The 26,184-nt window shown below is 44.2% G+C and overlaps 1 protein-coding gene across 4 annotated transcripts; it reads right to left on the minus strand.

Moving 5' to 3' along the window:
• Nucleotides 1-5,913: 5,913 nt before the first annotated feature.
• pdgfra (platelet-derived growth factor receptor, alpha polypeptide) lies at nt 5,914-25,733 on the minus strand. 4 transcript variants are annotated; one of them, XM_019897082.1, is made up of 29 exons: nt 25,522-25,733; nt 21,734-21,812; nt 21,354-21,647; nt 20,848-21,108; nt 20,145-20,284; nt 19,346-19,508; nt 18,942-19,134; nt 18,173-18,288; nt 17,245-17,541; nt 16,897-17,160; nt 16,688-16,818; nt 16,451-16,619; nt 16,169-16,358; nt 15,957-16,072; nt 15,719-15,845; nt 15,442-15,638; nt 14,923-15,017; nt 14,687-14,819; nt 14,154-14,258; nt 13,920-14,030; nt 13,588-13,741; nt 12,530-12,693; nt 12,147-12,262; nt 11,614-11,736; nt 11,411-11,522; nt 10,331-10,430; nt 10,108-10,213; nt 8,210-8,445; nt 7,181-7,328 (listed from the first exon to the last, which is right to left on the minus strand). In XM_019897082.1, exons 2-29 carry the CDS (start codon nt 21,792-21,794, stop codon nt 7,181-7,183), a joined length of 4,422 nt encoding a protein of 1,473 aa, XP_019752641.1. In that variant the 5' UTR covers nt 21,795-21,812; nt 25,522-25,733. The 4 variants fall into 4 exon arrangements, with proteins under 4 accessions (XP_019752645.1, XP_019752641.1, XP_019752643.1 ...); XM_019897084.1 differs by lacking the exon at nt 25,522-25,733 and adding an exon at nt 25,243-25,507; XM_019897083.1 differs by lacking the exon at nt 25,522-25,733 and adding an exon at nt 25,087-25,210.
• Nucleotides 25,734-26,184: the final 451 nt, after the last annotated feature.

Genomic DNA, 26,184 nt, shown 5'->3' on the forward strand with positions numbered 1-26,184 from the left:
GTCGCTAACTTCAGCATATTTGTCTTGAGGGAAGACAATTATTTTGTGTGATTTATGACATATTCCACATCACATATGGCCCACAACCTCACATTTGATCCATTTTTACCACGATCTGTCAAGAAAAAAAAAAAAAGTCATGCGCCAAGGGGTGAAAAACAAATGATAACAAAGAAGCATTCTGTCGCTGCTGCTATCATGTCAAAGCTAAAAGCTAAGCGGTTGCTGCGTTGGCTTTTGTCTGACGACTGACGAGCGTTTCGATGTGCCGCATACACAGAATATCGTCGAAAAATCTTTGGCTGCTTTCCGTCGTCATGTTTTTGCACATTTCAGGGTAAAATCAATCACGATCTTGGAAACAAAAAAATAAGACCTTCACTAAGATGCCCCGCGGAAGAACCGATCATTTGGCTACTCTTGGAGGACAGACTTCCAGTCAACTGTCCTCCACCGCCCCCGCCCCCCTCCAATATAACAATCTGTTGAATTTGTAATGGCTGAGTGATGATATTTTGTGGGAGCGCTTTAGCCCTTGACGCTGGCACGCACAGTTGTCCGAGCAAATCGTTTCGGCGTGGTTAGAGCTCGAGATATGAATCACTTGTTTGTACACGGCGCGAATTGTGAAAACAATAGAGCGAAGACCTAGACGAAAGATCTTATGATCATTCGCAGGCAGATTCATGCAAATTTACAGTCAAAGATCTTCTTTTTCCTTTTATTATTATTTTTTTAAAACCCTGGATTAGAAACGTTCATGATATCGTCATGATTTGAGTGCCTCTGAGTAACCCCAAATAAAGTTCAGCTGTTCCTCGGTGTCTCTCCTGACATGTTTAGCTTTATCGCGGAAGCACCTTGATCAAGTACCTTTGTGATGTGACGTGAAATCAACGTTTAACACGGTGTTTGGACAGACGGACGCAAATTATTTGGGGGAAAAAATTGATTCGAACTCGCCCTGCAGTATAAATTATCCACGCCGAATTTAAGAGGATATGATCAATTTTACAGAAGCATAACAACAACATGCGCCATAGGACATTCAGAAACTTTGTGTTTCAAAACACCCCTTCGCCCCCATTTTTTTTTTTTTTTGTTTTGTTTTGAACAGCAAATTCAACCAACAAGTCAATAAATATTTTCATTAAAAGTATAAAAGGGGTGAGTCAAGTGTTGTTTGGAGCACTCTCGCAGCCCGGAGCACTCTCATATGATTCCAAAGTGCAACGTCTTCGCAGTCATGAGTTTGCATGTTTTTCCTGGCCTGCAGGCGAGTTGCAAGTGAACGATTCCAATCGGTCCATTCGGCTGTCAACATATAGGAGCGAAAGGTGCGATGTGGAAAAGAGGCTTCTATCGATCCAACGACAGTGAAACCAAAATCACCATTTTGTTTGAGGTAATTTTCGACAAAGGGGACAAAGATCATCCCGGTCAGGGTTCCCCAAATTTTAATGTCAAGGGCCAAAATGAATCATGGGTAGGTTTCTTTGATTTGAATTGTACATATTTCTGACTTTTCGGTCGCGCTTCGTAACAAATCGGGAGCTTGTAAAGCTGCTGTGATCTTTCAATGGTTCTCTGTTTAAAAGGTATATAATGACGCGTTAAACTGACAGCACTATTTATTCGCCTTGCCTTATTGTTTGCAATTCGAGGCTATGCATTCCGGCTAGCCCTGAGAGCACACGTTGTAGTGGGTTGGTGTCCTACATTGTCATTGCTAAGGTCGTCCGGTTGCGTACCAAATACATACAAATGAAGTTTGTGCGACTGATGAAAACAAAATAAGTAACAGTTCATGACAAACAAAGGAGATCCCCAGAGTCGAGGACACGTCGACACCGCGGTCTTCCCGCCGATCAGACGGCCGGGACTTCAGTGGAGGCAATAAAGCGTCACGTTTCACGCAGGAGTGATGTTACATATCAAACACTCCCGAGGAGATGGCAAATCCAATTGTCTCTCACTTAACTCGGCCAAATCAAAATCAAAATCAGATTCCGCCTCACTCTGGCTGGGTAAAACAACGCGCAATTAAATTCAATCGCTTTCACAACCACCCGGCGCGTCCGTCTGTATTGTCGAGCGGTCTTTATTCGTCATACTTAACCAAGTTGTTTTGTGTTTCGCGGCAGAAGATGTCATTCGCTTTTGCGCATAAGTTTTAAGACACACATTGCACCGCCGCTGGAAAGGAATATTTCGAACCTCTTCTGGGATCCTCGAAATAAAGAAAATAATAATCAATCCTGTACTTGTCCGGGTCGCATAAGCCTTAGATCGAAACAAATGTTATTTATGCGATAGAAAGGATCAAGGGAATCGTCAGTTTAAGTCGTTATTCCACATTAGGGGTAGTTCGCGAAGTGATGGCTAATCAAATGCATTTCTATGAATTCTGCCCGGCAACAAGCAAATATGAGCAAAAAAGAGGCCGATTTTATGCAATTGCAAAGTTCACTAATTGTTTGGTTTTTGTTGAGAAAAGGCAACCTCGGTCTTGGAAATATTGTTTCCGTAATTTTTATTTTTATTTTTTGAATATTTATGTCTTGTTTTCCAAACATTTTTATTTTCAGTGTGACTCTTTCATACATGGCTGTACAATATGTGTCGAATTTGTTATTGTCCAATGGATGTCGACTTTTGTTATGAATTTCTAGCCTAGTTTCTGTAAATGCAAAATGAAGTTTCAGGTTTTTTTTTTTTTGTTTTTTTTTTTTACAGTGACTCATTTTCGCTAACTCTAATAACCCTTGCTACACTGAAAGCCCGCGACTTTAATTTACGACTTGCCTGAAAACTAGGAAAAAGCCATTCAAAACAATAGCCCTTTTTTCCTTTGGGGTCCATCAGACCTTTGTCAGTACAATCACGGCCAAATAAAACACAGTCATGTGACGTACGCTCGAGCCCGTCTGGAATTGTTTCCCCCGGAGCTAGGAGAATACGAGAAGCCTAGTAGGCGCTGAAACAGATTTGGAGTGTTTTGGCGCAGCCAATATTGCGGCTCTCTGTTTTCCCGCCCTGGTTGAGGAACACTGTGATCTTTTGGTACGCTTGTGAAGTGAATGATTGTTTTCCCACAGCTCAGTGCGAGCCTCTCCCCGACGTGTGTGAACAACGTTCGCTATAATTTATTATTAGTATTTTTAAAATATCAACAGTGCACAGTTTCACCTCACTTGCACATTTTGCACCAAAAAATGATTCCCCATTCATCACCAATGGCACATTGAGCGTAACCGATTCACATCATTCCCATTTGAAATTCAAAATGTTCAGCACATTCATTTCACCTTCAGTTCACCTTGGGAACATTCCGACAATTCCCACATATCGAAAATTTCGTCGCGCACTTTGCACCAATATATTTTCCACATCATGCGGTATCATTCTGTATCACTTCCTAGCATTCCCGATCTTTCCATATCTGTCACGCTCATCCCGTATCATTTCATTCGTTTCAATGAAGTTGAAGTCATTCCTCGTCATTTAGTGTCGTTCCATGCCATTCCAGAGCATTCAGCATGACGCAAATTTTCCACATCATCCCATGTGATTGCGTATCACTCCATATCATTCTGTATCGTTCCACATCATTCTATTTATTTCCATATAATTCTTCACGATTCAATATTTTTTTTCCATTCAGTATTCTGGCATTCACACACACTAACTCCAAAAGTTGCATTTTGCTAGTGGGTTAATTACATTACAAGTCAGCTATAATCGGCATGCTGTGGTATCTTGAAAAGTGAGCTTGTTCAGTGACCAAGCTCATATCTCAGTTTACTCCATCAAATCAGTTCCCTCCGGAAAAACACCACAATATTTTTTGTAAAGTTTTAAATAAATACAACTAAGTGAGAAAAGAGATTTGCTATTTTTATTTTTTTTTGCCCAAATTTAGTTGGGATAGGTTGTAGTTTGCTGCTTTACATAAAATAAAAATAAAAATAAAAAAAGTGGGACTGAAAATGTTTACAATTTTAGTTGCTTGCGATAATTGCGTCAAGCCTGTGACTCACTGATGCCAGCAAACTGAAAATGCATGCTCGATGGGGTTTAGGTCTGGAGATTGACTTGGTGAGTTACGCAACAAATAGTCACTTTCACATGGAGATCCTGCCAATTTTCTACAGTAGATTTAGTTGCAATTTGAATGTATTTATTTATATGCATATTTATTTAACATTTTCTTCTCTCACTTAATGTTTTTTTCCAATAGTTGTCTATTTTTTTTCATGACATCCCCCCCACTCCCCACAAAAAAAAAAATTCATTTTTTTTCCAATACTTAAATGTGTTTTCACGACTAATTTGGACTTTCCCCCCCCCCACAATATTACAGTACTTATTGTGTATTTTAGACTGTCCCTGTGTGTTCACGCAGCAACACTAACACTCACTCTTGCTCGTTATGCTGTTTAAAGACGCATGTGTTCGCATCGATGCGCACTTGCAGAAAACTCCCACCGTGTGTTTGTCATAAGACGAGACATTGTACAAAGTACTCCCTTGTCCCGAGCCTCCCGTACAGTTGTTTCTTTGAGCTGCCAGATGATTTGAACCTCTGCATCCCTTTTGTTTCCCTTCTTGCAGCGGCCCATCTGCCTCCAGCCCTGACGTTTTGAACAAACATTATAACCCCCCCGCCCCCCCCAAAAAAAAAAACCATGAAAGGAAAGAAGAAACCTGTCAACACTAGACTGAAATTTTGGATGACAGCTAAGCAAAAGAAGTGGTTGAACTGGAATGAACCTGAAAGCTGAAATGGCCTCACCACAAGCGAAACCGAAAGGTAGACGAAAGCCATCGGTTGGATGGATGTCAAACTGCTGCCAAAAAGATGAAATTTTAAAATAAGCGAGAGGTGAAGAGCAGACCAATAAAAGTCTCAGCGAACGCCAGCTCCTCCACTATTTTCGGTCAAAGCTTCTGTTGCTCAGGTTGGGTTCATGAACTGTACGCGTTCTTCCCCTTGCTCCATATCCTCAAGGAGGAGTTGTATTTTCTGGGTTCTACCCCCCTCTAACGGTCTGATGCTGAACAACAGCTCCAATTCACTAAACGAGCGGTTTGAGGCGCTTGCTGGAGCAAACGAGAATTATTTCGTCTCCTTGTGTAGCCGGGCGTCTGGATTATACTGCTCCCATGTGGCCCGAGGCACGCGCCCTCGAAAGAAGAACACATTGTCCGTTGAATTGTTGCCAAGAAATGTGGCAAAAAAAAAAAAAAAACGGTTGAAGCTCTTGGCATTCTACCACGTGATCTCCGTTTGTTTGTTTTTTTTAAAGTGCAATGTTGAGCGCTTGGTTTCTCACGACGTTTCCGAGAAAGCTCGTTCATGGCATTGCGACGAACAGATTATCTGTTACTCAAGTATGATTTAAAAATTTTTTGTCTGTACTATTTTTGAACTACATACGTTTCTAATCGCCCCCCCCCCCGCGTTTACTCCTCACATTTGAATACAGATATATGTACTCTCTATTCTTTAAATGCTGCTGTCCACTGACTATTAGAACGAATTTGTCTTACTATGAACATTTTTGTTCTCCATTTTACTTCTCTCTCTCTCTCTCTCTCTCTCTCTCTCTCTCTCTCTCTCTCTCTCTTTCTCTCTCTCTCTCTCTCTCTCTCTCTCTCTCTCTCTCTCTCTCTCTCTCTCTATATATATATTAGGGGCATCACGAAAACCAGTCTGAATGGGAAAACCAGATTTGGTTGAACCAAACCACATTGAATTACTTCATTTTCATTTTAAAATGTACTTTTTTTTTGCAACGCATCGCACCCCATGTTTCGGAATATGTATCAAAAATCATCTTTTATTAGAGATGCACGCTATGGCCCAGATTGATTAAATGCCATAATATAGTCTTCACGGTTCAATAGCCATTTTCTTCCACATTATAAATCATTTATTGCAATATAGATTGTAAATCATCTGAATGTACAATGACACGAGTAGTAAAGCATCAATATTTGGGTGATTAGCTGTTATGAGTATGACACAGACAGCGTACCGTCAGCCTGGGTGAAACAAAACAAAAAAAATCCGACAAAAAACAATTCAAAGTGCAACATTTGATTGTGAGTGACGTCACAGTTGACAGAGGACAGGCAGTGGTACAGCTTGGGCTGGGGGACAACACACAACGACAATGACCACATTTGGTTTATTTGGTGCTTGTTTGGTAGTCGGCGGACTGATTAAGAGCACTACATGCTCTCAACAAATATTGTCGAATTCTGTCTGCAGTGAACACACACGTGCTATTCGTAGGTGATAGCGAATGAGCGAAGATCCACAAATGACGGAGTACGCTCAAAAAAGAAAAAGCTTACACTTTGTAATTGGCTATAGTGCCACAAGATGGCAACAAATGACTACTCTAAATGAAGTTCCTCAACTCACGTCAACAGTTCTTTGGCACCAAGATGCCAACGGATGGCCCCAAAAATTCAAAGATATGTGGGTTCACTGTATTTCAATTGTTACATGCTGTCCGGGAGGCCTAATATGTGCTTGCGTTAAAAATATGATTTCCCACTCATTCTCTCTTTATAAAAACAACTCTGGTGCTATTTACAGTACAATCACACTCCTTCAAAAGCTCCATTTTTTTCTGTTACACAAGGTCCAATCCATTCACACGATATTCACAAATAATACATGTGTACATAACGACGACGTAAAAAAATAAATGTGTATTCCGCCCTCCTGGTCACGTTATCATAATGCCTGTGCACAGATTTTTGTGCTTTTAGTATTGCTACTGATTGTGCCAGCATCAGGTGCTTTGTACAGTATGTAGATGGGGCTGGGGGGTCAGGGGGGGACCACATGCCAAACTTGGACTGCACTGGATGACTTAGTGGTTAAACGTGTTCTAAAGGGCGTTGGTTTAAAGCTGCTCATCCTTCCCTTCTTGCAATTTAAAGGAATGCCCGATGAATAAAGCTCGTCTACTGAAAAAGTCTTTTTTTCCCCGTCACTCGCTCCTCCAGCCCAACAGGGGGCAGTGTCTCAAGAGAGGTAAAGTCTGAGTGGTTTGTCCTCCACCTGGGAGGGGTGGGGGTCGAGATAGCTAAAGTGTTTGGTTGAACGGCGGGTCCTTTGTCGCCCCCCCACACCCCCACCGTTCCTCCCTTGATGGTGACGTCACAGGAAGCTGTCCTCCCCTAGATCGCTACAGTCCAGACACATCTCATCCAGAAGCGTGATGTCCTCCAGGGTTTCGCCCTCGCGCTTGGCAAACGTGGAGCTGCTGGAGCCCGTCTCGATGGCGCTCTCCTCAGACGTCTGCGAGCTGCAAGGGGTGGAGCAAACATTTAGACGTGTGGTTTATCGAAAGCAGGCTTTCTACTCTTGCGCTCTGGGAACCCCAAAAGTCGGCCTGATGACTATTGTTGTGAGCACTGTTTGTGCATTGCATTTGCACTTGTTTGAAGGTTTGAAGCAAGAAATAGAAAAGAGAATAAAATTTATATTTTACAATTAAAAAAAGTTTATTCTGATAAAGGCGCTGATAGAAAACATTGACTACTTTGATTGTATACATATAAAATTCTCCAAAAATTACGAGTAGTTCATTCGGATTATCTTTTTTTTGCTGAATTTACTTTGTTCTTGACAAATATGATTTATTGAAAAAAAACTTTTTTTTCTCTTTTTTTTGCAAAAATGAGACAATATTTTCAGTTAAATTATTACTTTGGTCCAAGCCTAACTTCATTCGTCACAAAAAAAATATAAGATTATTTTTCACAAAAACATGACTTAATTTTGGGCAAAACTCAAACAAAAATGTTTTTCATAGAAATGTGACTTTGTTTGCAAACATCCAAATTTATGTTTCCCCCCAAAAAAAACAAATGCTTTATTTTTCATAATAACTGACTCGCTAAAATCAGACGCAAAATTCCATTAAAACATGATTTTGTTATTATTTTTTTTAAACAGTTCTAGTTTTCTTCTAAATTACAGCTTTTAAAATCATGATGGTTTTATTCTTTTTGTTGCAAGATTACAATATCAGTTTTGCTTTTATTTTTACTTTTTTGGGTGGTTGCGTCAAAAACTTTTTTTGCAACAATCCCACACATTTTTTTGTGGAAACCCCCCCAACCTAACCCTAACTATAAACCTAACCCAATCAACCTATTCCCTTTGAATTGCACATCGCAGTACCTGTGTCTGTTCCGCTTTCCGCATTCATCATCGGGCATGGGGTCCAGGTCGGGCAGTGGGATGATGTAGCCGCTGTCGGAGCTGAGCCGCTGCTCGTCGAAGCCGCTCTCCCGGTCCTTCAGTTTGCCCTGGTTCTTGTAGGCGATACCGATGTAGGCGTCGTCGCTCTCCATGCAGACCCGCGTCACGGCAGGGTGGTCGCTCTTCAGGAAGTCGCGATTGACCCTCTCGTAATGCTGCGGCGGGACGGGAAATGACACCCAATACATTAAAAACAGGCCGGTATCGACCTAATATTAATACCTGGTATCGGTACTCTCCCATCTCTACTTTTTGAACAAAAATATGGAATGCTCTGAGCCTGAACTCCCTATCGCTGTCACGTTGGTTACAGCAAACTAAATTGTCTGCAATTTTATGACAGTTTGAATTGTATTTCAACGCTTCATGTATTGCATATGTGACGGTGCCGTGCAAAGTGTAAATCGGGCTTGGGTCCTTGCATTGTGGTGAGGAAAATAAAAAGCCCCGCCCCCTCCTCCCACAGGCCCCCTCCCCCCTTCTCAACTGTTAAAAGTCTTGAGAAGGAGACCGTTTTGATGTCACTTGTGTGGTGTGGACTTGAACGGGATAATTAAGGGCATGGGTGGTTGTGGTGAGGACGTGGTGTTGGGGTGGCGGGGGTGAGGCCCACCAACTGGTGCTATTCCACTGTAATTACATGTAGTAGAGGCAGCCGAAAGCATTATTACACTGGCAAAGTAGTTCTTTTGGAGGTGGCATTTACATAAGGAGTGGGACTATATGTTTGTCTTTTTAGGGAAAATCAACAGTCTGACTTCTTTTTAAGAAAGTGGAACATCATCAATTTGTACTTTTGGGAAAAATGGTTCATCGATAAATGTTCTTTTTAGGAAAGTGCAACATCAAAAATTATTATTTTTTTTCTTTTTAGGAAAGAGCAGCATCAGTAGTTTGTTTTCATTTTAGGAAAGTACAATACCAGAAGTTTGTGTTATTATGAAAGTCTAACATCGATTGGCTGTCTCCATTTTCAGAAAAAAGCAACATCAATACGTCAACAAGAGGCAATAATCTTTTTACGAAAGTGCGGCATCAATACTTGGTCTTCATTTTCGGATAGCACAAGATCGAACGTTTGTCTTTTTAGGAAAGTGCGACATCAGTAGTTGGTCTTCATTTTCGGAAATTAACAACGCATACAATTGCAGCAGTAATAGTTTGAACAGTCTGATTGATAATGCTATTAAAAAAAAACATGACATTTCCTCCTGCTCGAACTGGAGAGCCACTTTCAAATCTGCGAAAAATTAAGTTAGCATCGCTCATTATTATTATTATTTTTTTGTGCTGCAATGACGTTCCACACACATCCACACAAGTATGATTTACGGATGTTCTCAATATCGCGTATTGATAGCGCGTTATCAGCCACCGTGACATTCCGCTAGCCGGAAGCTGAGCTACCCTGTGTATGTGCTCGGGCTACGTAATTTCACTTTCTCCGTCGCTTACCTAATATAATCCCTGCGGGGAACTACGTATGCCTTTTATACCACATCGAACACTGCCAAGCGAAAAATCTGATGTGCAGTCAAGCCTGTATTTTGCAGGGATTATGTCACGCCTTTACATGAACCATAAACTCAATCTTTCCGAGGCGGTTGTTGTTTCCATGTACCTTTGGACTCACTCCTTAGCAACAAACATTTGAAAACAAAGGCACGCACGATTAAAGCCTCTGGAGGGGAAAAAAATGGCATGAGGAGAATGCGCAGGTCGAAGCGGAGGGTCAAAAACAAAAAGAGCTCGGTCAGAAAGCAGATGGAACAACAAGCGTCAGCCGGGCACGTGAAAGGTTGCGAGGGGGCACTCACTCTTTTGTAGTTGGAAGGGAGCAGAGATGAGACGGTGTCACTCAGACCCAAAAAGGAAGGCCTCTTCTCCGGCTCGCTGTTCCAGCACTTCATCATTAGCTCGTAGCTGCAAAGACAAACAGGTTAAGTGACGGGTGAGCTTGCAATTGCCGCCTTGGTACTCAAAGTTCAAAAGGCAAAGTGAGGCGGTATATTTTTTTCCTCCCCCCCCCGACATACGTACACATCGAGAGGCGCGTGTTCCGGCTTGGACATCCTGTATCCACTCTTGATCTTGTTGTAGAAGCTCGAGTCCACCACCATACCGGGATAGGGCGTTCCACCTTCACGTGAAGAGGAAATGCAGACGAAAATCAGACGATCTAATGGTCGCCGGTGCTTGAGGGTTCATTTGCTTTCCGGTGGCTCGAGCGTGATATCGATTTGGAATTTGGTCACGTCAAACCAAGAATCGGATTGATTTTTGAATGCTCTGCATACTTTTGTGCATGTTTGATCCGTCAAAGCAAGAATGACGCTCGTGTTGAAAGGCTATTGAACCAATTCGGGCGAGAGGTTTTGTGGTCAAAGCTGAAATCAGGACATGCTTTTCTTCGAGACTCGACCCAGCTGCCATTTTTTTGTGTGCGCCGCATTGTTGATCCATATCAAAGCAAAAACTTCCATCTTTGCCTTAAGCAAAAACACAGAACAAGATCAGATGATCTGATTCTTGTTGGTGCTCTCGCGGGCATCCCGTTCCATATTTAGTGATTTTTTTTTTTTTTTTTTTTAGCATTATATATAGATATATTTTTTAATCATATCAAGGCATGGATTGAAGCAATTTTCATGGCTATTAAACCCAAGAGATATCAACAAGGGTGATGTCGGGACAAACTTGTCTTGAACGCTCTCCCCAGTTTCCACTCTTACGTGTACTACATACTTAGCGGTAAATGTAATATTGATCCCTATCAAAGCGTAAAAAAAACCCATCCATCTTTATGTGAAGCAAAACTACATACTGGATCATAATCTGATTGCCGTTGAACCCAAAATGGCCGAAAATAGATGCCCATCAAAGCTGAAATTGAAACACGCTGTACCGACATTTGTCGCCGTTTGTTATACTTTGGCACAGGTTACGATTCCACAAAATTCTTCTCCAGTCTTCCACTATGGATTGTAAATGTTTTCTAATCCGATGTCAATAACGTAGCTTGGGTCAAGGTATTTATTTTGACGATGGTTGGTGGAAGAATGACACATGGACATCTCTGTTTGCTAGCATATTTAGCTTTAGCATCGACAGGTGGCCCACCTAAGGAGAATATCTCCCAAAGGAGGATTCCGTAAGACCAGACATCGCTCAGGGTGGTGTACATGTTGTCAAAAATGCTCTCCGGTGCCATCCACTTGACAGGCAGGAAGGTCTGCACAGGAAAAAAACAACATGCCTTACGAGGGAAGGTCTTAAGAGAAAGCTCGCAAAAAAAAAAAAAAAAAAAAAATCTCGTGACTTACGCTGCCTTTGGACACGTAGTTGTTGTCGTGCATGATGTCTCTGGCCAGCCCAAAGTCGCAGATCTTCACAATCTTGCCCTGGGAGAGGAGAACGTTCCGGGCGGCGAGGTCACGGTGCACGCACTGTCAAAAGGAACAACCAAATTAGCCGGTCTTTCCTCGTTCCTTCGCTTCCCAGGACTTCTATTTCTGCATTAAAACCCAGCTCGTGTTTAATGATAATACATATTGCTTCACGCAGCATGAAACTTGTATAAACATGCCAGTGGGACGGATGGATGGACGCGTGACCGCTTATTTTATTTAGGGATAATAACTATGAAGCTGGGAGGCTGGCCTGGTAATTCTAGACTTGTCTGTGTTGCTGCTATATTCAGACGAGCTGGCCTCGCTTGTGAGCGTGTTTGCTTGTGACTGCTTATCAGGCGACGATCACTCGAATGGCTTTGGATGTCGTGACACAACAACCATAACAGTAATGGGGGAAGAGAATACACTGTGCAATAAAGCCTGTTTTTTTTTTCCACACTTACATTCTTAGAAGCCAGGAACTCCATACCCTTGGCCACCTGGTAGGTGAAGCTGAGCAGGTCTGTGGTGCTGAGACCTTCGTCCATGTTGTCTGACAGCAGGTTGTCCCCTTCCATTTCTAGTAAAGACAGCAACACAAAACAAAACAAAACAAAAAAAAAAAACGCGCTTGTCATAAATATAGCGTTGGCTCTGCCGACCTGGCTTTGGTTAATGGCAGGGAGAAACCGGGCAATAATACGCAAGTGCTGCAATTATCCTCTCTCCTCCGCGTAATTACAGGGCTGTACCCATCCTAAATTCCGACAAGGGTGTACCCCTGGACCAACAAGCCGAGCAAACGTGGACCGACAACAGAAGGAGCCACACAAAAAGTTGCACTCACCGTTCGAGCCTTTCTGGGAGGGTGGGTGGTCGTAGTCCGAGCGCTGGATGTCGGAATATTTGGAGGTGTTGGGCATCTCCAGCATGGGCACGTATTGCTGAGTGGTGTCGGCCTGCTTCATGTCCATGTAGTCGCCTTTGCTCTCAAAGGACAGGATCACATAGCTGCGGGCAAAGGCCGGCGACCAAAGTGTCAAAGCCAAGACCGGAATCTATTTGCTGCATTCCAGAAAATGGGTTGGCAATTTCCGACGCCGGAGATTTAACGTAAATCTGTGTACCCAGACGCTAGCTTAGCTGACTTTGAATGCAAAGGCAGGCTACTCCTCGGATTGGACCAGTCAAAGAGTATAATTAGTAGAATAGCATCCACACTTAACGCCTCGTGTCGCGTTAGAGCTAGCATCCGTGCTAAGCACTCAGAATTGAGTGCACTGCTTTTCCGCACACTTTAACGATCAGAAAATGTATCGAGACTATGTTCAAGCTAGCATTGGTGCTAACATTAAGGTTCCTAGTTAAAGGTTATAGTTTTTGAGTCACTTTAAAATTCAGTTCAACCACGTCACCTTCCATTGTGTACCTTCATCGTTTACATTCCGGTGCGGAAAACCATTCCTTGATGTCGGCATGTGCCCGCGGCTGCGAGTAGCAAAGGATGCGGTCGAGGCTAACGCGGGCGCCGCATTTAGAATGTGCTGCGGTCACTCCGAGGAGCGGTCGCTGTGAGTCATCCGTCAACACGGATGACCCTCCGACAGGGGAGATAGGTTGCTGATTGACCGTGTTACAATTGACAGCTATACCGTACCTCCGTCGCAATGAAGTTAGCGTGAAAGCCGAAACCACTTCAGGTCTGCGATTCGATTTGCCGAAGACGCCAGACAATCTCCTCAACCCGCGGGAGAGAATGAAGATCGAGTTACTGATCCCTGCTTTGGGGGAATGTGTGCGCACGTGTGTAAGAAAATGGAACGAATCGATGTGACGCGGTTTTTGCGAGCATCTGACTCACTTCGGATAAACGCATTAAACTCAAGTAAGCCAAACATGCGCTACCTTCTGCTGCTCTCGTCCGCTGGGTTGATTCCAAAGATGTCCAAGTCTTTCTTCTGTTTCTCCGGGTTAAGGCTCAGGAAGTTCTCTCTATTCTTGTGCAGATAATTGACCAGATCACCGTAGAAGCAGTATTCAGTGATAATGTAGATGGGGCCTGGGAAGGAAATGACAGATAAGAAGTCAGCCTGTGGACTAATCTTATCAGAGGGTCGTTAAAAAACAGGCATGGTCAAGATGGCCAGCTTCAAATTTCTCATGAAAGCCTGTTACGATTCCACTCAAATCACGGTTTTGAAGGCGTTGGATTGAAATGCTCATCTTTAGGTCCATACCTGACTTGGTGCAGGCTCCCAGGAGGTTGACAATGTTGAGGTGAGGTCCGAGGTGAGTCATGATCTTCAGTTCTGACATCAGAGCTTGTTTCTCACTGGATCTGGCCGTGGCTACAAGAGGGAAACTTGGCTATTACCAAAAATGACATCGCTGTCTCATATTTTTTGATTTCTTCAATTGGAGTGAATCAGGTTTTTGTTTTTTTTAATGAAATAGAATCCAGGTTGACGCACGTTTTAGCATCTTCACTGCCACCTTCATGACAGGTTGGGAGCGACTGAGTCCATAGGCGGTGCCCTCCACAACCTTCCCGAAGGCTCCAGAACCCAGGATGCGACCTGGGGGGCAAATTTCCATGGTGAGCTATCAAGCTAGAACATGTATGCAAACACACTCTGGATGTCTCCGTTTTATTATCAGTGGTCCTGGATCACTGGGTGCAAAGCTTCCAGTTGCACTGTATGGACAAAAGTCCGAGACACGCCTCCCGCTTTTAGACAATTGAATCATTACGACGTTGTCGAAAAGTCCTTTTCTATTATCGCGCAAATGATTGCAAAATCTTTTTCTCTTGAATCATCTGAAGGAATGGACTTTTTTTTCACAGACACACTTGGATATATTGTACTGCTTGGAAGTCTTCCCAGAGGGTGGACTGACGACATAATTCGTTTACATCGTCACATCCAAGTAAGGGGTACTGGCAAGGTGTCCACCTATTTTGTTCAAATTGTGTCAATTCGCTTATCCCGGCCTCATGGCTCACCCAGCACCAGCCTGTCGCGCGGGAACTCCCATCTGGAATCATACGGCAGCTGCATAGGATCCACGTAGATGTACTCGTGGCCGTCGGGGCTTACGGACTCGATCACCCTCCAGCGGATCTCGTAGCGCGGTTTCTGAAAACACATCGCCGCTTGTTCAGACTATCGCCGGAAATGGAATTTGATGGCGAGAGCTGGGGTGAATCCATGAGAATGAATGAATGAATGAATGTAGTACCTGTTTCCAGATAACAACCAAGACAATGAGTGAGATGATGACAATGACCAGCAGCACCAGCACAGCGGCAGCTACGGTCAGCTCCCGATGAGGGCCTGTTCGGGACGACAGTCGGTGGTAAAATGCGTTTCCGGATGGCACGTATGATTTCTTTGATGAGATGCTACGCGAGAGGCACTTAATTGACTCATTCACTCCCGAAGACGTTTTTAAACGTCTTTTCAGACTTGGTCTAGAATTGGCTGGTTCTGAATGAGTTCAATGCTGTTTGCGTTACTGAGGCCAGAGGGGATTCTGGGAGCAAAGAGGTGGGTGGGAGAAGTTTGCAGATTACGGGTGACGATAGGTTGTAAAGCTCTGGAAGGACCAAATAGTTGAACGACTGCATTAGCTGTCAAAACAGAGCTGGCATCTTGACAACTGCTTTGACATTGACTTGACTAGACCGGTCGCACCAAAACAGGAAAGGACTTGACAACATCTGAAGTTAGAGGGCGCGGGAACGGTGTTTCCTCTTACCGCTGGACACGAGCTTCACTTCCCGACTGTCGGCGGCCATTTCGTTGCGGGCCAAGCAGCGCACCGCTAACGTGTTCTCCAGATGGCCGAATAGAACCTGGCTCTCCAGGTTGTTGTCCTCGTCCACATGCGACTCCACCTGGACGTCCGTGGAGTTGGCAGGGAGCGCCGCCCAGTACGATGAGTCGTTGGCACAGCTAAACAAGAGACGACATACTGAAATCATCCTCAAAGTCACCCAGGTTGAATTCCAAAGCGACCGGCCGGGGAGGCTTACTGTTTAATGTTTTTACAGATGAACCATTCCACTTCCGGAGTGGGCTGCCCCCCGGCGATGCACACCACGGATTGGCCCGAAGCTGACCCGTGGTGAATGTCCATCAGGTCCACAATGACCGCGGGGACTGGAAGAGTCACACAACTATGTGAGATAACGTCGCTAAAAGCCTGCTAGTGCAGGAAGGTGATAACATTAAAATCACACTGAAAGGGGTTTGGGCATTCCTTTCGCCGACCTTTGACTTTGAGGTTAAAGCTGACGCTGTGAGTTTGGTTTCCATTCTCCACCCTCATGGTGTAGTTTCCATTGTCTTCCTCTTTTGCACGGATCAGGGTGAGGACGCCCGAGTACCTAGATTGAAAAACAACACCGCAAGTTGAGGTTCACCTGGAATGTGACTCGGAACTGCCACCATGCTATTTAGTGGAGTCGGAATGAGAGTCTCACCTGGTCTCGCTGACCTGACGCAGACTGGTGGAGATCTCGGCAGTGACGTCGCTCAGCGGCAGTCCATCCTTGAGCCAGGTGACGCGAGAGCCGGGGAACGAGTCGATCTCGGCCCTGAACTCACGAACCTCGTCCAGCTCTGCCGATTCCTGGCTGCCAAACTCCGGCCGCAAGAACAGAAACTCACGTTCTGTTCAAGAGGAGAGGCCAGCGGTTTACGAGACATTTTTACGAGTGTTTCACAATGCCTTGTGCATATTACAACATCGAGTGTTTTTATACCATAAACTGTGATGGCTAGTTGCTTGGTCTGGCTCTCGTTACTCATGATATCAGTGATGGAGCAGGCGTAGAGGCCGCTGTCTTTGGCCGAGGCTTGTTGGATGGTCAGGGTATAAAGAATCTCCTGATCCCGCTTATTCTCGTGCACCGTCTTATTCCCACGGTTTGCCTGCCGGGTACAAAGTACGCGTTTCAGATCTAACGTCCCAGTTGATGAGGTGACCAACAACCTCTCACCATTTTGCCGGGGTATTTCCAGTGGTCCTCCAGGATTTCCGACCCGCGAGCCAAACAGGTGACTGTTATGGGGTCTCCGACCAACAGAGCGGTTCGTTTGGCGGCCAGTTCGACGTGCAGAGCGCCACCGCCTGACATGCGACAATTCGGAAGGTCAAGGGCCTGAAGCCGAAGGGCTGATTTGCTCCCAGGGCCTTGTAAATACACACCCGTCCAGCCATGGACGATGTACTCTTCGCTGTAGTGGACTTCTCCGTTTATGACGGCCTTACAGATGTAGGTTCCGGCGGTGAACACCCCCAGGGCGCCTCGCTTGCTGTCATAGACACTCGGCACAGGCTGCTGGGTGTCCATGTTAAGCAAGGTCACATTTGCGCTGGGATCGGACACCCGACACTGAATCTCCATCTCCTCGTGACCAGACAGGACGTGATTCCCGAAGGGCCCCGGTGGCACAAAAGGAACATCAGGATCTGAGCAAAAAAATGAAGAGTCACTCAGCACAGGTAAGGAACGGGATGACCAAAAATGCTAACGAGATGCCGTGCTCAGCGGACCTGGCACATAGACGTAAATGCTGCTCTCCTCCGACTCGTCTGTGTTGTTGTGGCTGTAGAAGCAAGTGTAGAAGCCAGTGTGCATGGCCGTGGCTTGGTCCACCGTGAGGGTCGTGACGAATAGACCGCTGTTGTCCTCCTGCGTCTGCTCAGGCACGTCGAGCGGCATGTCCCAAGCCAGTCTCGCTTCGCCCCGGCAGGTCAGCGTGAAGGGAGCGTGGAGGGCCACCACCATTTCCTCTGTCTGTGGCAGCAGCACCGGGCCCGAGGATGGCGGGAAAGTCAAAGCAGTGGAAGCTGAAGGGGGGGGGGGAAAAAGGGAATCAAAAATCATCCTGGACTGTCCTCACATTCGCTCTCGAATTCTTTAACCCTTTAAAGGGACAGCGGTTATGGCGGCTTATCATGTGATCAGGTTACAGGTTATCATAATTGGTGAATGAATGGGTTAAAGGGGTTTTTAGCAATGCACAGCCATTATCACCACACTCAGGTCGCACCGCCTGGCTCATTACCCCTGTGATGTCCTGTCCTGTCCTATCCTGTCCTGTCCCGGCTTCTTAGCTGCTCATCACACCCTTCCTGTGTAAGCACTACCTTCCCCTGTGCTTCCATGCGTCCCATTTTCTCTCCCAATTGTCCCAATTATGGTCGCAAGTAAGCGACTGCTGGCCATCCCCCAAAAAGTCCAATCCTACCGATGGATAATTTACAGTCTTCAGTGAACCTATTGTGCATCTGTTGGGAATGTGGGAGGTCGCCGTAAGACCTGGCTTCAAGCCCCGTACCTCAGAACTACGAGGCAGATGTTCTAACCACTAGATCATCATACAGCTCCCTTGCTATCTAGATCGAAATCCAACTCCAGTGTCATATTTTGAAGTCATTGTTGTAAATCTTAGTTGATGGTTTTGCTTAAAGTTCTTACATCTGACTTTGAGGGCGAAGGAGAACTGGGCCGTGCGAGAGCCACTCACGGCCGTGATGGTGTACGTGCCGCTGTCTCTTTCCAGAGGCTGCCGAAATGTCAGAATGCTCTGGTACCTGACACAAGAACCAATACGTGACTTTGTCAGTGATGTCATCACAATCCTCAGACAACATAAATACAGTTTGTGTCTCAGTGTCTGTGAATTTTTTTTTTAACCTGTACAATATCAATATTTCAAAGAAATGGAAAATATTATCTGGATGCCCAACAGCATGAATGCGAACGCTCGTCTTTTTGTATTTGTGTAATTCAATTTAAATATCGAGCTCTTTATATTTACAGTGGATCCAGGTGGTAGTCATTTTAGCTCAGCACAAAGCCTAAAAACAGATGTGCCTTAAAAAAAAAAAAAAAAAAAAACCTTGGCTTCATCCAAACATAACAACACGCACCAGCCAGAGCTCTTTGCGCTCAGGTGGTTTATTTGATCTGCATGAAAAAAAAAAAAGAAACATGTAAAATCAACAATGATGTAGCTCCGCGGGTGGTTAAGTGCTTGGCTGGAATCAAAGAAGCCCAAAGCCTGCGGGATCATGCTAAGATGGTCTGGCACAGAACTCCTCGGTGCTTGTTCGATGATAATGTATATTATGACATGTTTACGAGAAGACTTTTTTTGGCGAGCAATTTGCCCGGAGACAGACGAGCAAGCTTTACTTTCGGCCAAGCTAACCTGCTCCGGGGTTGGAACTGAGTCGTTTCTTACCTGTTGCCATGAAGGTGGCTTGTTTTGGTGAGAATGTAGTAACTGTCTGGTATGTCCTTGCCATCTCGCTGCCAGCTCACTTTGGGCGAGGGGGACGCATGGATGAGGATGGTGAACTCGGTTTCCTCCAGAAGGCTGACAAACTCAGTCGCGAGGATCCCGCTGTGGTCCAGGGTCACGAAGGAACTTTCCTCTGCAGATAACCGGGGGGGAAAAAAAAACGCTTCAAAAAGGGAGAATTCAGAGGTGGCTGGGCAGGAAGTGTGGCCGAGGAGAAGGTCTGGCACACATCTGCCAAAGCCATCGCAGGAACGACGAGTATGATCTCGAAAGCAGAGGTAAACCTCCGCAGTTTCCCACAAGAAAACCACTTCCACGCACCACGCTGGGGCAAAGGGTCTTACCGAAGACTGTGACAGCCACGGTGCTCACACGGACCTTTCCGCTGACTTGGTGGGTGACGGAGCACTCGTAGGTGCCGCCATCCTGAGTGCCGGCCCGTTGGATCACCAGGGTGTACACGACCCTGTCGGGAAAGTTCTGTTTCATCTGAACTGCATTGACAGCCTGCAGGAAGAAGAACAGGGAACTGTAAGAATTATTCAGAGGACTGACACATACAGTAGCCCTTAATGGTTAAAACACAGGATCGAGGGCAAGAGATGAATCACGATGGAGTCCAAAACCTGAAGTCAAAAGAGTCCAACTTTCTGGAAAACAGCTCAGGGGAAGCCCTAAGCTCATGATCCTACAATGTGCTGTTGAGATTAAATCAGATCTGCACAAGAATAACACCAAGCCCTCGCTGTCGTGTGCAAGACATCTGCCCTACAAGTCTAAAGGCCGGTTTGGGGGGTGGGGGGTCAAAGGATTTACAACACTTTGAACTTCTTCCTTCTCCCGGGCCATTTGTCCCATACTTGGACTTTCGCATTACAGTTCGGGCTGACGTCTAGATCGTAAACACACGAGGACCGTCCGTCGGGCCTGCCTCTGTTTTTCTTAAGGCGTTTGCTTTGAGGCCGCTAAAAGGAGGGCCAAAACCAGCGCTTGGCTAATTTGAGACTCTGAGCTCCTGGGGAGGACAACAACACGGAGGCGTGACCGGCGGTTTGAAGAGAAATGAAGCGCAACACGGACGCGGCGCAAAGCCTTGAAGGTTTTCAAGCTCAAGAAGACGGAAAAGAATGCAATGCATCTCGCCTGTGTTTTCGGGTGGAGCCACTGCTGGTGAAAAGAGGAGCCGGCGGGGGCCACGCAGGTGATGTTGAGGGGCTGCCCCGCCCGCAATTCCTCCGCGCTGACTTTGACGTCCACGTTGAAGTCCTCGGCCTCCGCCTCGACTAAAAGAACCACAGGACAAGCGGTGTTAGAGCATCATTTGACCACTTGATCATACACACACACACACACACACACACACACACACATACACACACACACACGCACACACACACACTGAATGAGGCCTGTTTGGTCATTTCCCACATTGTGATAATGATCTAATGTAACGGCTCTCGTGCGGTGACTTCAGCCGGCAACGCTCTCGTCGTAAATACGTGGACATCGGGTGAGTTACGTGCATTATTTAGAATGCTCCCATTTCATTCTACACAGTGTCCTTGATGTACGCTGATGATGTCATGATGAAAAATGATCAAGGTTTAAAACGACCATTTATCCTGACTCATGTCTTATTTCAAGAAACAAATATTTGGCCAAACCAGACACATTTGGGAGCAAGTGAAATTAAATTACACATTACATTTGTATGTTGGATCTTTTCACGGGATGGATGCTGTGTTGAATGAGTAAATAGAATGTTCATTTTTTTAATGCTAATAATTTATTGGCTATAGATTCATCAATTCTAATACCAATAAACCAATGTCTAGATTGCCCGTACCATGATCTTTGACAGTGTAGATAGCACTGGTGAGCACCCGGCCCTCAACGGTCGTCTCACACTGGTACTGGCCCGGAGAAAGGCTCCCGAAGAAGCCCAGCTTGTTGTCATAGAAGACGGGCATCTTCTCCCCGCCGGGTACGCTTCTTAGGGTGACGTGGGAGTTGGGATTGGACACACGACAGGAGATGGATGCTCCCATGGCATCCGAGGTGACAACCAGATTGCTGGGGCTCTCTGGGACAAAGGGGACCTTGGGATCTGGTTGTGCAAAAGAGGGACAATTTAACATTTTCATTAGTTGGGTAAACATGCCCAATCGAGAGAGAGAGAGAGAGAGAGAGAGAGAGAGAGAGAGAGAGAGAGAGAGAGAGAGATGCCTTCTATCACAATATTAACAAAACTCATTCATATCATTTTATAACCGCAGTGTTTTCGTGTATTTTAACACGTCAACTCAAAAGTAAAAAATAATAAATATATAATAATGAAATATCGAACCAGACCTGGGACAAAAACGTAAATCTCGGCTTCGTGCTCCACTTCCGGGTCACCTGCTGCCGGGTTTGCCGCCAAAAGCTCGTCCAAGCAAACGTAGTAGCCGGTGTTGGCCGCGGTGGCGTTGTAAATGAACAACGTGGCCGTCATGTAGCCCGGCAACACGAACGTATTCCGGGGCAGAGGCTCGGCCCACACAACGCTGCCGGTCCCGCTGCAGCTGACGTTGAACACGGAGTCTGGCCTCAGGACGAATTCCGTCTGGTCGGAGATGATGGTGGGAGGCTGCAGCCCGCACTTGACTGTGACACGAACGTTGTTTGCTTTAGTTTTGAACTCACCACCAAAGCACTCCATATTTGAAGTGTGGAAGCAAACGGGAACATACCCGTGACTGCCAACGTTATGATGGACCCAAAGAACACATGGAATGTTCTCCAACCATCCATGTTGATGGACGTCCTGGCCTATAAAGACAAGACAAGAAAAGGTAATTGAAGTCACGCCCCCCCCAAGTAAGATTTAATGGGGAACAGCAGTGGTCACTTCATCCACAAGCAGCAAAGCCTACACAATCAATTCTTGTTTTGTTTGTTTATTTAACATATAAACAGATAATGGAAATGCGGCAGGAGGTAAAGGGAAGCATTTTATTAAACTTAAGAATAAAACAAATAGTCATCATTCAGCACAATTTACATGTTCAAAGGAAGTAGGAAGAAGTTAAAAAAAACCCATATCTAGTCCTACCCCTTGCAAGTTCTTTGTGAGTTTTAATTCGTTTGATATTAATGTAGTCTTAGATAATTTAGTATATCTCAATCTGAAAAGAAAAGGAAAAAAAGATCTACATGTAGACAAATGTATCCAAATGCATTTGCACTTTTGCATGCTGCACCGACATATTCTACAACGTTCGGTTTGTACAGGGACTACGTAAGCACACGCTCTGGCACATTTTTATATCGCGTTTCTCTCAAACTCATCAATATTTCGTTACACTACATTCTAAGTCAATTCAAAACCACAATCCATTTTTACTCGTAGCCTTACAAATCAAGGCTATGAAAGCAACCTTTGAAAAATTCCAAATAAAAATGAGACTCACCGGTGTTCTATCTTTCATCTTATCAATAATCGGTTGGTCAAAGTCCAACAAAAACTGGCGCTTGTAAATTATAAGCGCCTGTTTTTGTTTGTCCAGGAGGAAGGAACTAAGTACAAATACTTGGGTACTCTACCGAATTAGAAAGAGCTTCTTGTTTTCCAAACTTTTTACACCAAGTACCACCGAAAGAAATATTCTCAACCCTATGCTTCAAAATAAGAAAAGTTGCACATAAATAATGACGGAATTAAAATGTACCGTGTGGGGAAAAAAACTGTTGTAAAAGGTTACATGCAAATATATTGTACTTGTAAATAAAACTAAACTGCCCTTAAACATGTGAATGAAAGTGCACACTGCAACATTAACACTGCACTTGGAAACTGGATAGCTAAATGAAAGAAAAAAAACACTACTTAACTGAATGAAATGTCCCTCAGTTCTAAACAGTGAAATCCATTTTTTTTTTTTTTTTTGCGAATTTATACAGTACAAACACAGTTTGAACATTAACCCTATGCTTCAAAATAAGAAAAGTTGCACTTAAATAATGACGGAATTAAAATGTACCGTGTGGGGGAAAAAAACTGTTGTAAAAGGTTACATGCAAATATATTGTACTTGTAAATAAAACTAAACTGCCCTTAAACATGTGAATGAAAGTGCACACTTTCAACATTAACACTGCACTTGGAAACTGGATAGCTAAATGAAAGAAAAAAAACACTACTTAACTGAATGAAATGTCCCTCAGTTCTAAACAGTGAAATCCATTTTTTTTGCGAATTTATATACAACTGAACTTTTTTTGAATGCACTTGCACTGAAAAAAAAACATTCAAGCCACTGTAACATGCAGCAATGTTTTAAATGTAATTCAGTTATTCTTTTGGTTACCACTAGAGGGCGATAGTGTACTTCACGCAGTCCACGCAACACATTTTGAGAATTACTGCTTTAAAATTACCCCATAATGATCCCCAGAAGGCGAATAATTGCAAAAACGTGCAGTTTCGAGGTTTACATGTGATTCACTGTTTTTACAAGTGACTATTTTGTATCTTCATCTGTGAAGGGTGCAACATTTTTTATGTTGTACATGTTATAAGTGTTAAATTATTCCTTCGTTGAGCTGGCATGTATGGTCCTAAAAACGGATTATTTGTACTCTATTGATTGGTTGGGCGACTAGTTAAAGGATTAACTAAATTTTATATGTATCTGTACTTAAAAGTCTGAATTTTACTGGCAGCATTTAAATTTTGCCCTGTACGTTTGAAAAAAGGTATCAGTACTTTCCACTCCTTTGTCAAAATAGGCTTGCTACTTTTTTCACCCTCACGATTACAGTACAACAAAACAAAAGATGAAGAAAATGATGCAACAGATTGAAGAAACAAAATATTCCACATCCACGGCCTGATTTCATTTTTGGGGGCATTGTCGCCTCCAAGAATGATTTGTGGCGAATTGGTTGTCTCGTCCACTAACGGAAAAAAACTTGTCCCTTCTATTTTGATGAAACAAACAGGTAAGTTGTATTTTCTTTTCGTTATCATTAGCAAACGTAGCATTTTTGGCTTCTCAGTATAAACACTGTGCATGTTAAATAATAATAATAATAATAGTTTAAGTGCGCATAAGGTTGTTTTGTTTTCGTTGTCAATTTATCAAAACGGGTATTGCATGTCATATACAATCAACTAATTTTTGCTTTTGTACCTTAGTAAAAGAAACGTAAAAAGTGTGTTAAATCAGTACTTGGACTCGAGTCTTACTGTATACATATATTTGGAATTTTACTTCAGTGCATACTTTGAGTACTTTTTACCACCTGTGCTTCTCGTTTTCTGGTTACTGATTTTGACGCTCTTTTCCTTCGAACCAATTTGACGTCGTCCACTTAAAATGGTTTCATCGTACGACTGTTGTAGTTCATGAGACTGCCACTGGAGGGAGACACAGTCCACCACTTGAAACCCCCCCTTTCTCGCCTTTTTTTTTTTTACTCTTCGTTCCCCTTTCCCCCACTAAAAATGTAACTGTAACTGCTTCTTTTTTGCTTTTGTTTTTTTTACACGTCAACTCATTGAAATTACCGAATTTTCTGCGTGTCTTTCGCAAGTTTTGATTCATTTTCTTGTTTATTTTTGACGTGTTCGATCAATTGTGTGTGTGCGTGGGGGGGGGTGTTCTGAAGTTTTTATGGTTTCTTAGGGTCAAGTAATTGTTTGCAAGGCAACACTAGTTAAAGGCTTCAATAAGTTGCATTTGATGTTTTCATCTCGGACAGAAATGTGCGTTGTTTTTTTCAAGCTCTTTTAATCGCTGCACGAGTTCCAGTGCGCACTAATGCTTCTTCGTTGCTTCTTTCATTGTTTTGCATTTCCACACCTAAGATATATATTTTTAGATTGTTTATATTCCTTTTGCACGGCTAGGTTGGCTTCGAAGCGCAATTTTCTTTGCCGCAATCAATCCGTCAAAAAATGCGCAAATGCTGATTGTTATTTCAGCGCCGATTTTCTGTTTAAAGTTGTACATCTGTATCCATTAATGTAGTCCCCCACCCACCACCCCCCGCCCTCCAAAAATTCAAGATTGACCCACAGTACGTGCACAAAAATACCCACGTAGAACAGCCCGTTGCTCCACAGTCCAATCTTCTCTTAATGATGCTTCCCCCCACTTTTTTCCCCCTCTTTTAATTAATTCCACGCATTCCACAGGAAACAAAACAAGCCGAAGTGAAATTCCAAAGTGCGGGGGGAAAAAAACAAGAATCCCACCGGTGGATGACTTCCAGGACTTTTGAGGTGATACCTCCAGCTGCGCGGAGTTTCTCTCCAGCCGGGTGCGCCTCACCTCCAGCGGTGTCGGGAGCGGTGGGGGGGAACCATATGGCGCGCAACGGGGGCAGAGCCAATACACAAACTTCCAACCACACAACGAATGTGTATCATGTATTAAACGGGCTATTTTAACGAATTAACCCCCACTAAAGAGCACTTCCATTTTTTTTTTTTTTTTTTTTTTTTTTGCTTTCCCCAGCCCTGGCTTCAATTTACCTTGAGTAATCCTCTCGTTACAATCCGTCAGAGCGAGTACATCCACAGGGGGTGAAAAAAAAAAAAGTTGACTCCAAAAATGCGCTTAATAGTCCACGGAGTGCGTCTGTGTGAATGTGAGTGTGTGTGTGTGTCTGTGTGTCCACGTCCACTGAGTGACTGAGCGAGGACGACCTGTGAGTGGGTCCAACTTACAGTCCTGCCTCCTACCTCCCTCCCTCCTCTCAGAAAAGTCATCATCTGGCTCCAAGTAAGTCGCGCTCAGGAAATGACCCCCTCCCAACTCCTCCCTACTCTGGATCCGCGCCCCCCCCCCTCTCCCTTTTGCACCTTCCAGACTCTTGCAGAAGAATTGTTTTTAATTCCATGAGTGAGCCTCATCACCGCAATAACACTAAAAATGTGCTATTGTATTTCTGAATCGGACTCATGAGCAGGGGCGTGCAAATTGACTCAACCCCCCCATCCCCCCCTGCCTCACTCTCAATCATTATTATTTTTGATACAAAGCAAACCTCCTTGCGTCAAGACACCAGACACATGAAACGACAAGAACGACTTCGCAGAGGATAAAGAATATATGCAGAGTGTTATTGCACGACCCCTTGCTTGTAAGTCCCGCAGCATCAAGTTTTTTTTTGCCAGTTTTGCATTGTGTGTTAG

Source organism: Hippocampus comes, unplaced genomic scaffold (assembly GCF_001891065.2).
Source record: "Hippocampus comes isolate QL1 unplaced genomic scaffold, H_comes_QL1_v1.1 scaffold22, whole genome shotgun sequence".
Taxonomy (NCBI): domain Eukaryota; kingdom Metazoa; phylum Chordata; class Actinopteri; order Syngnathiformes; family Syngnathidae; genus Hippocampus; species Hippocampus comes.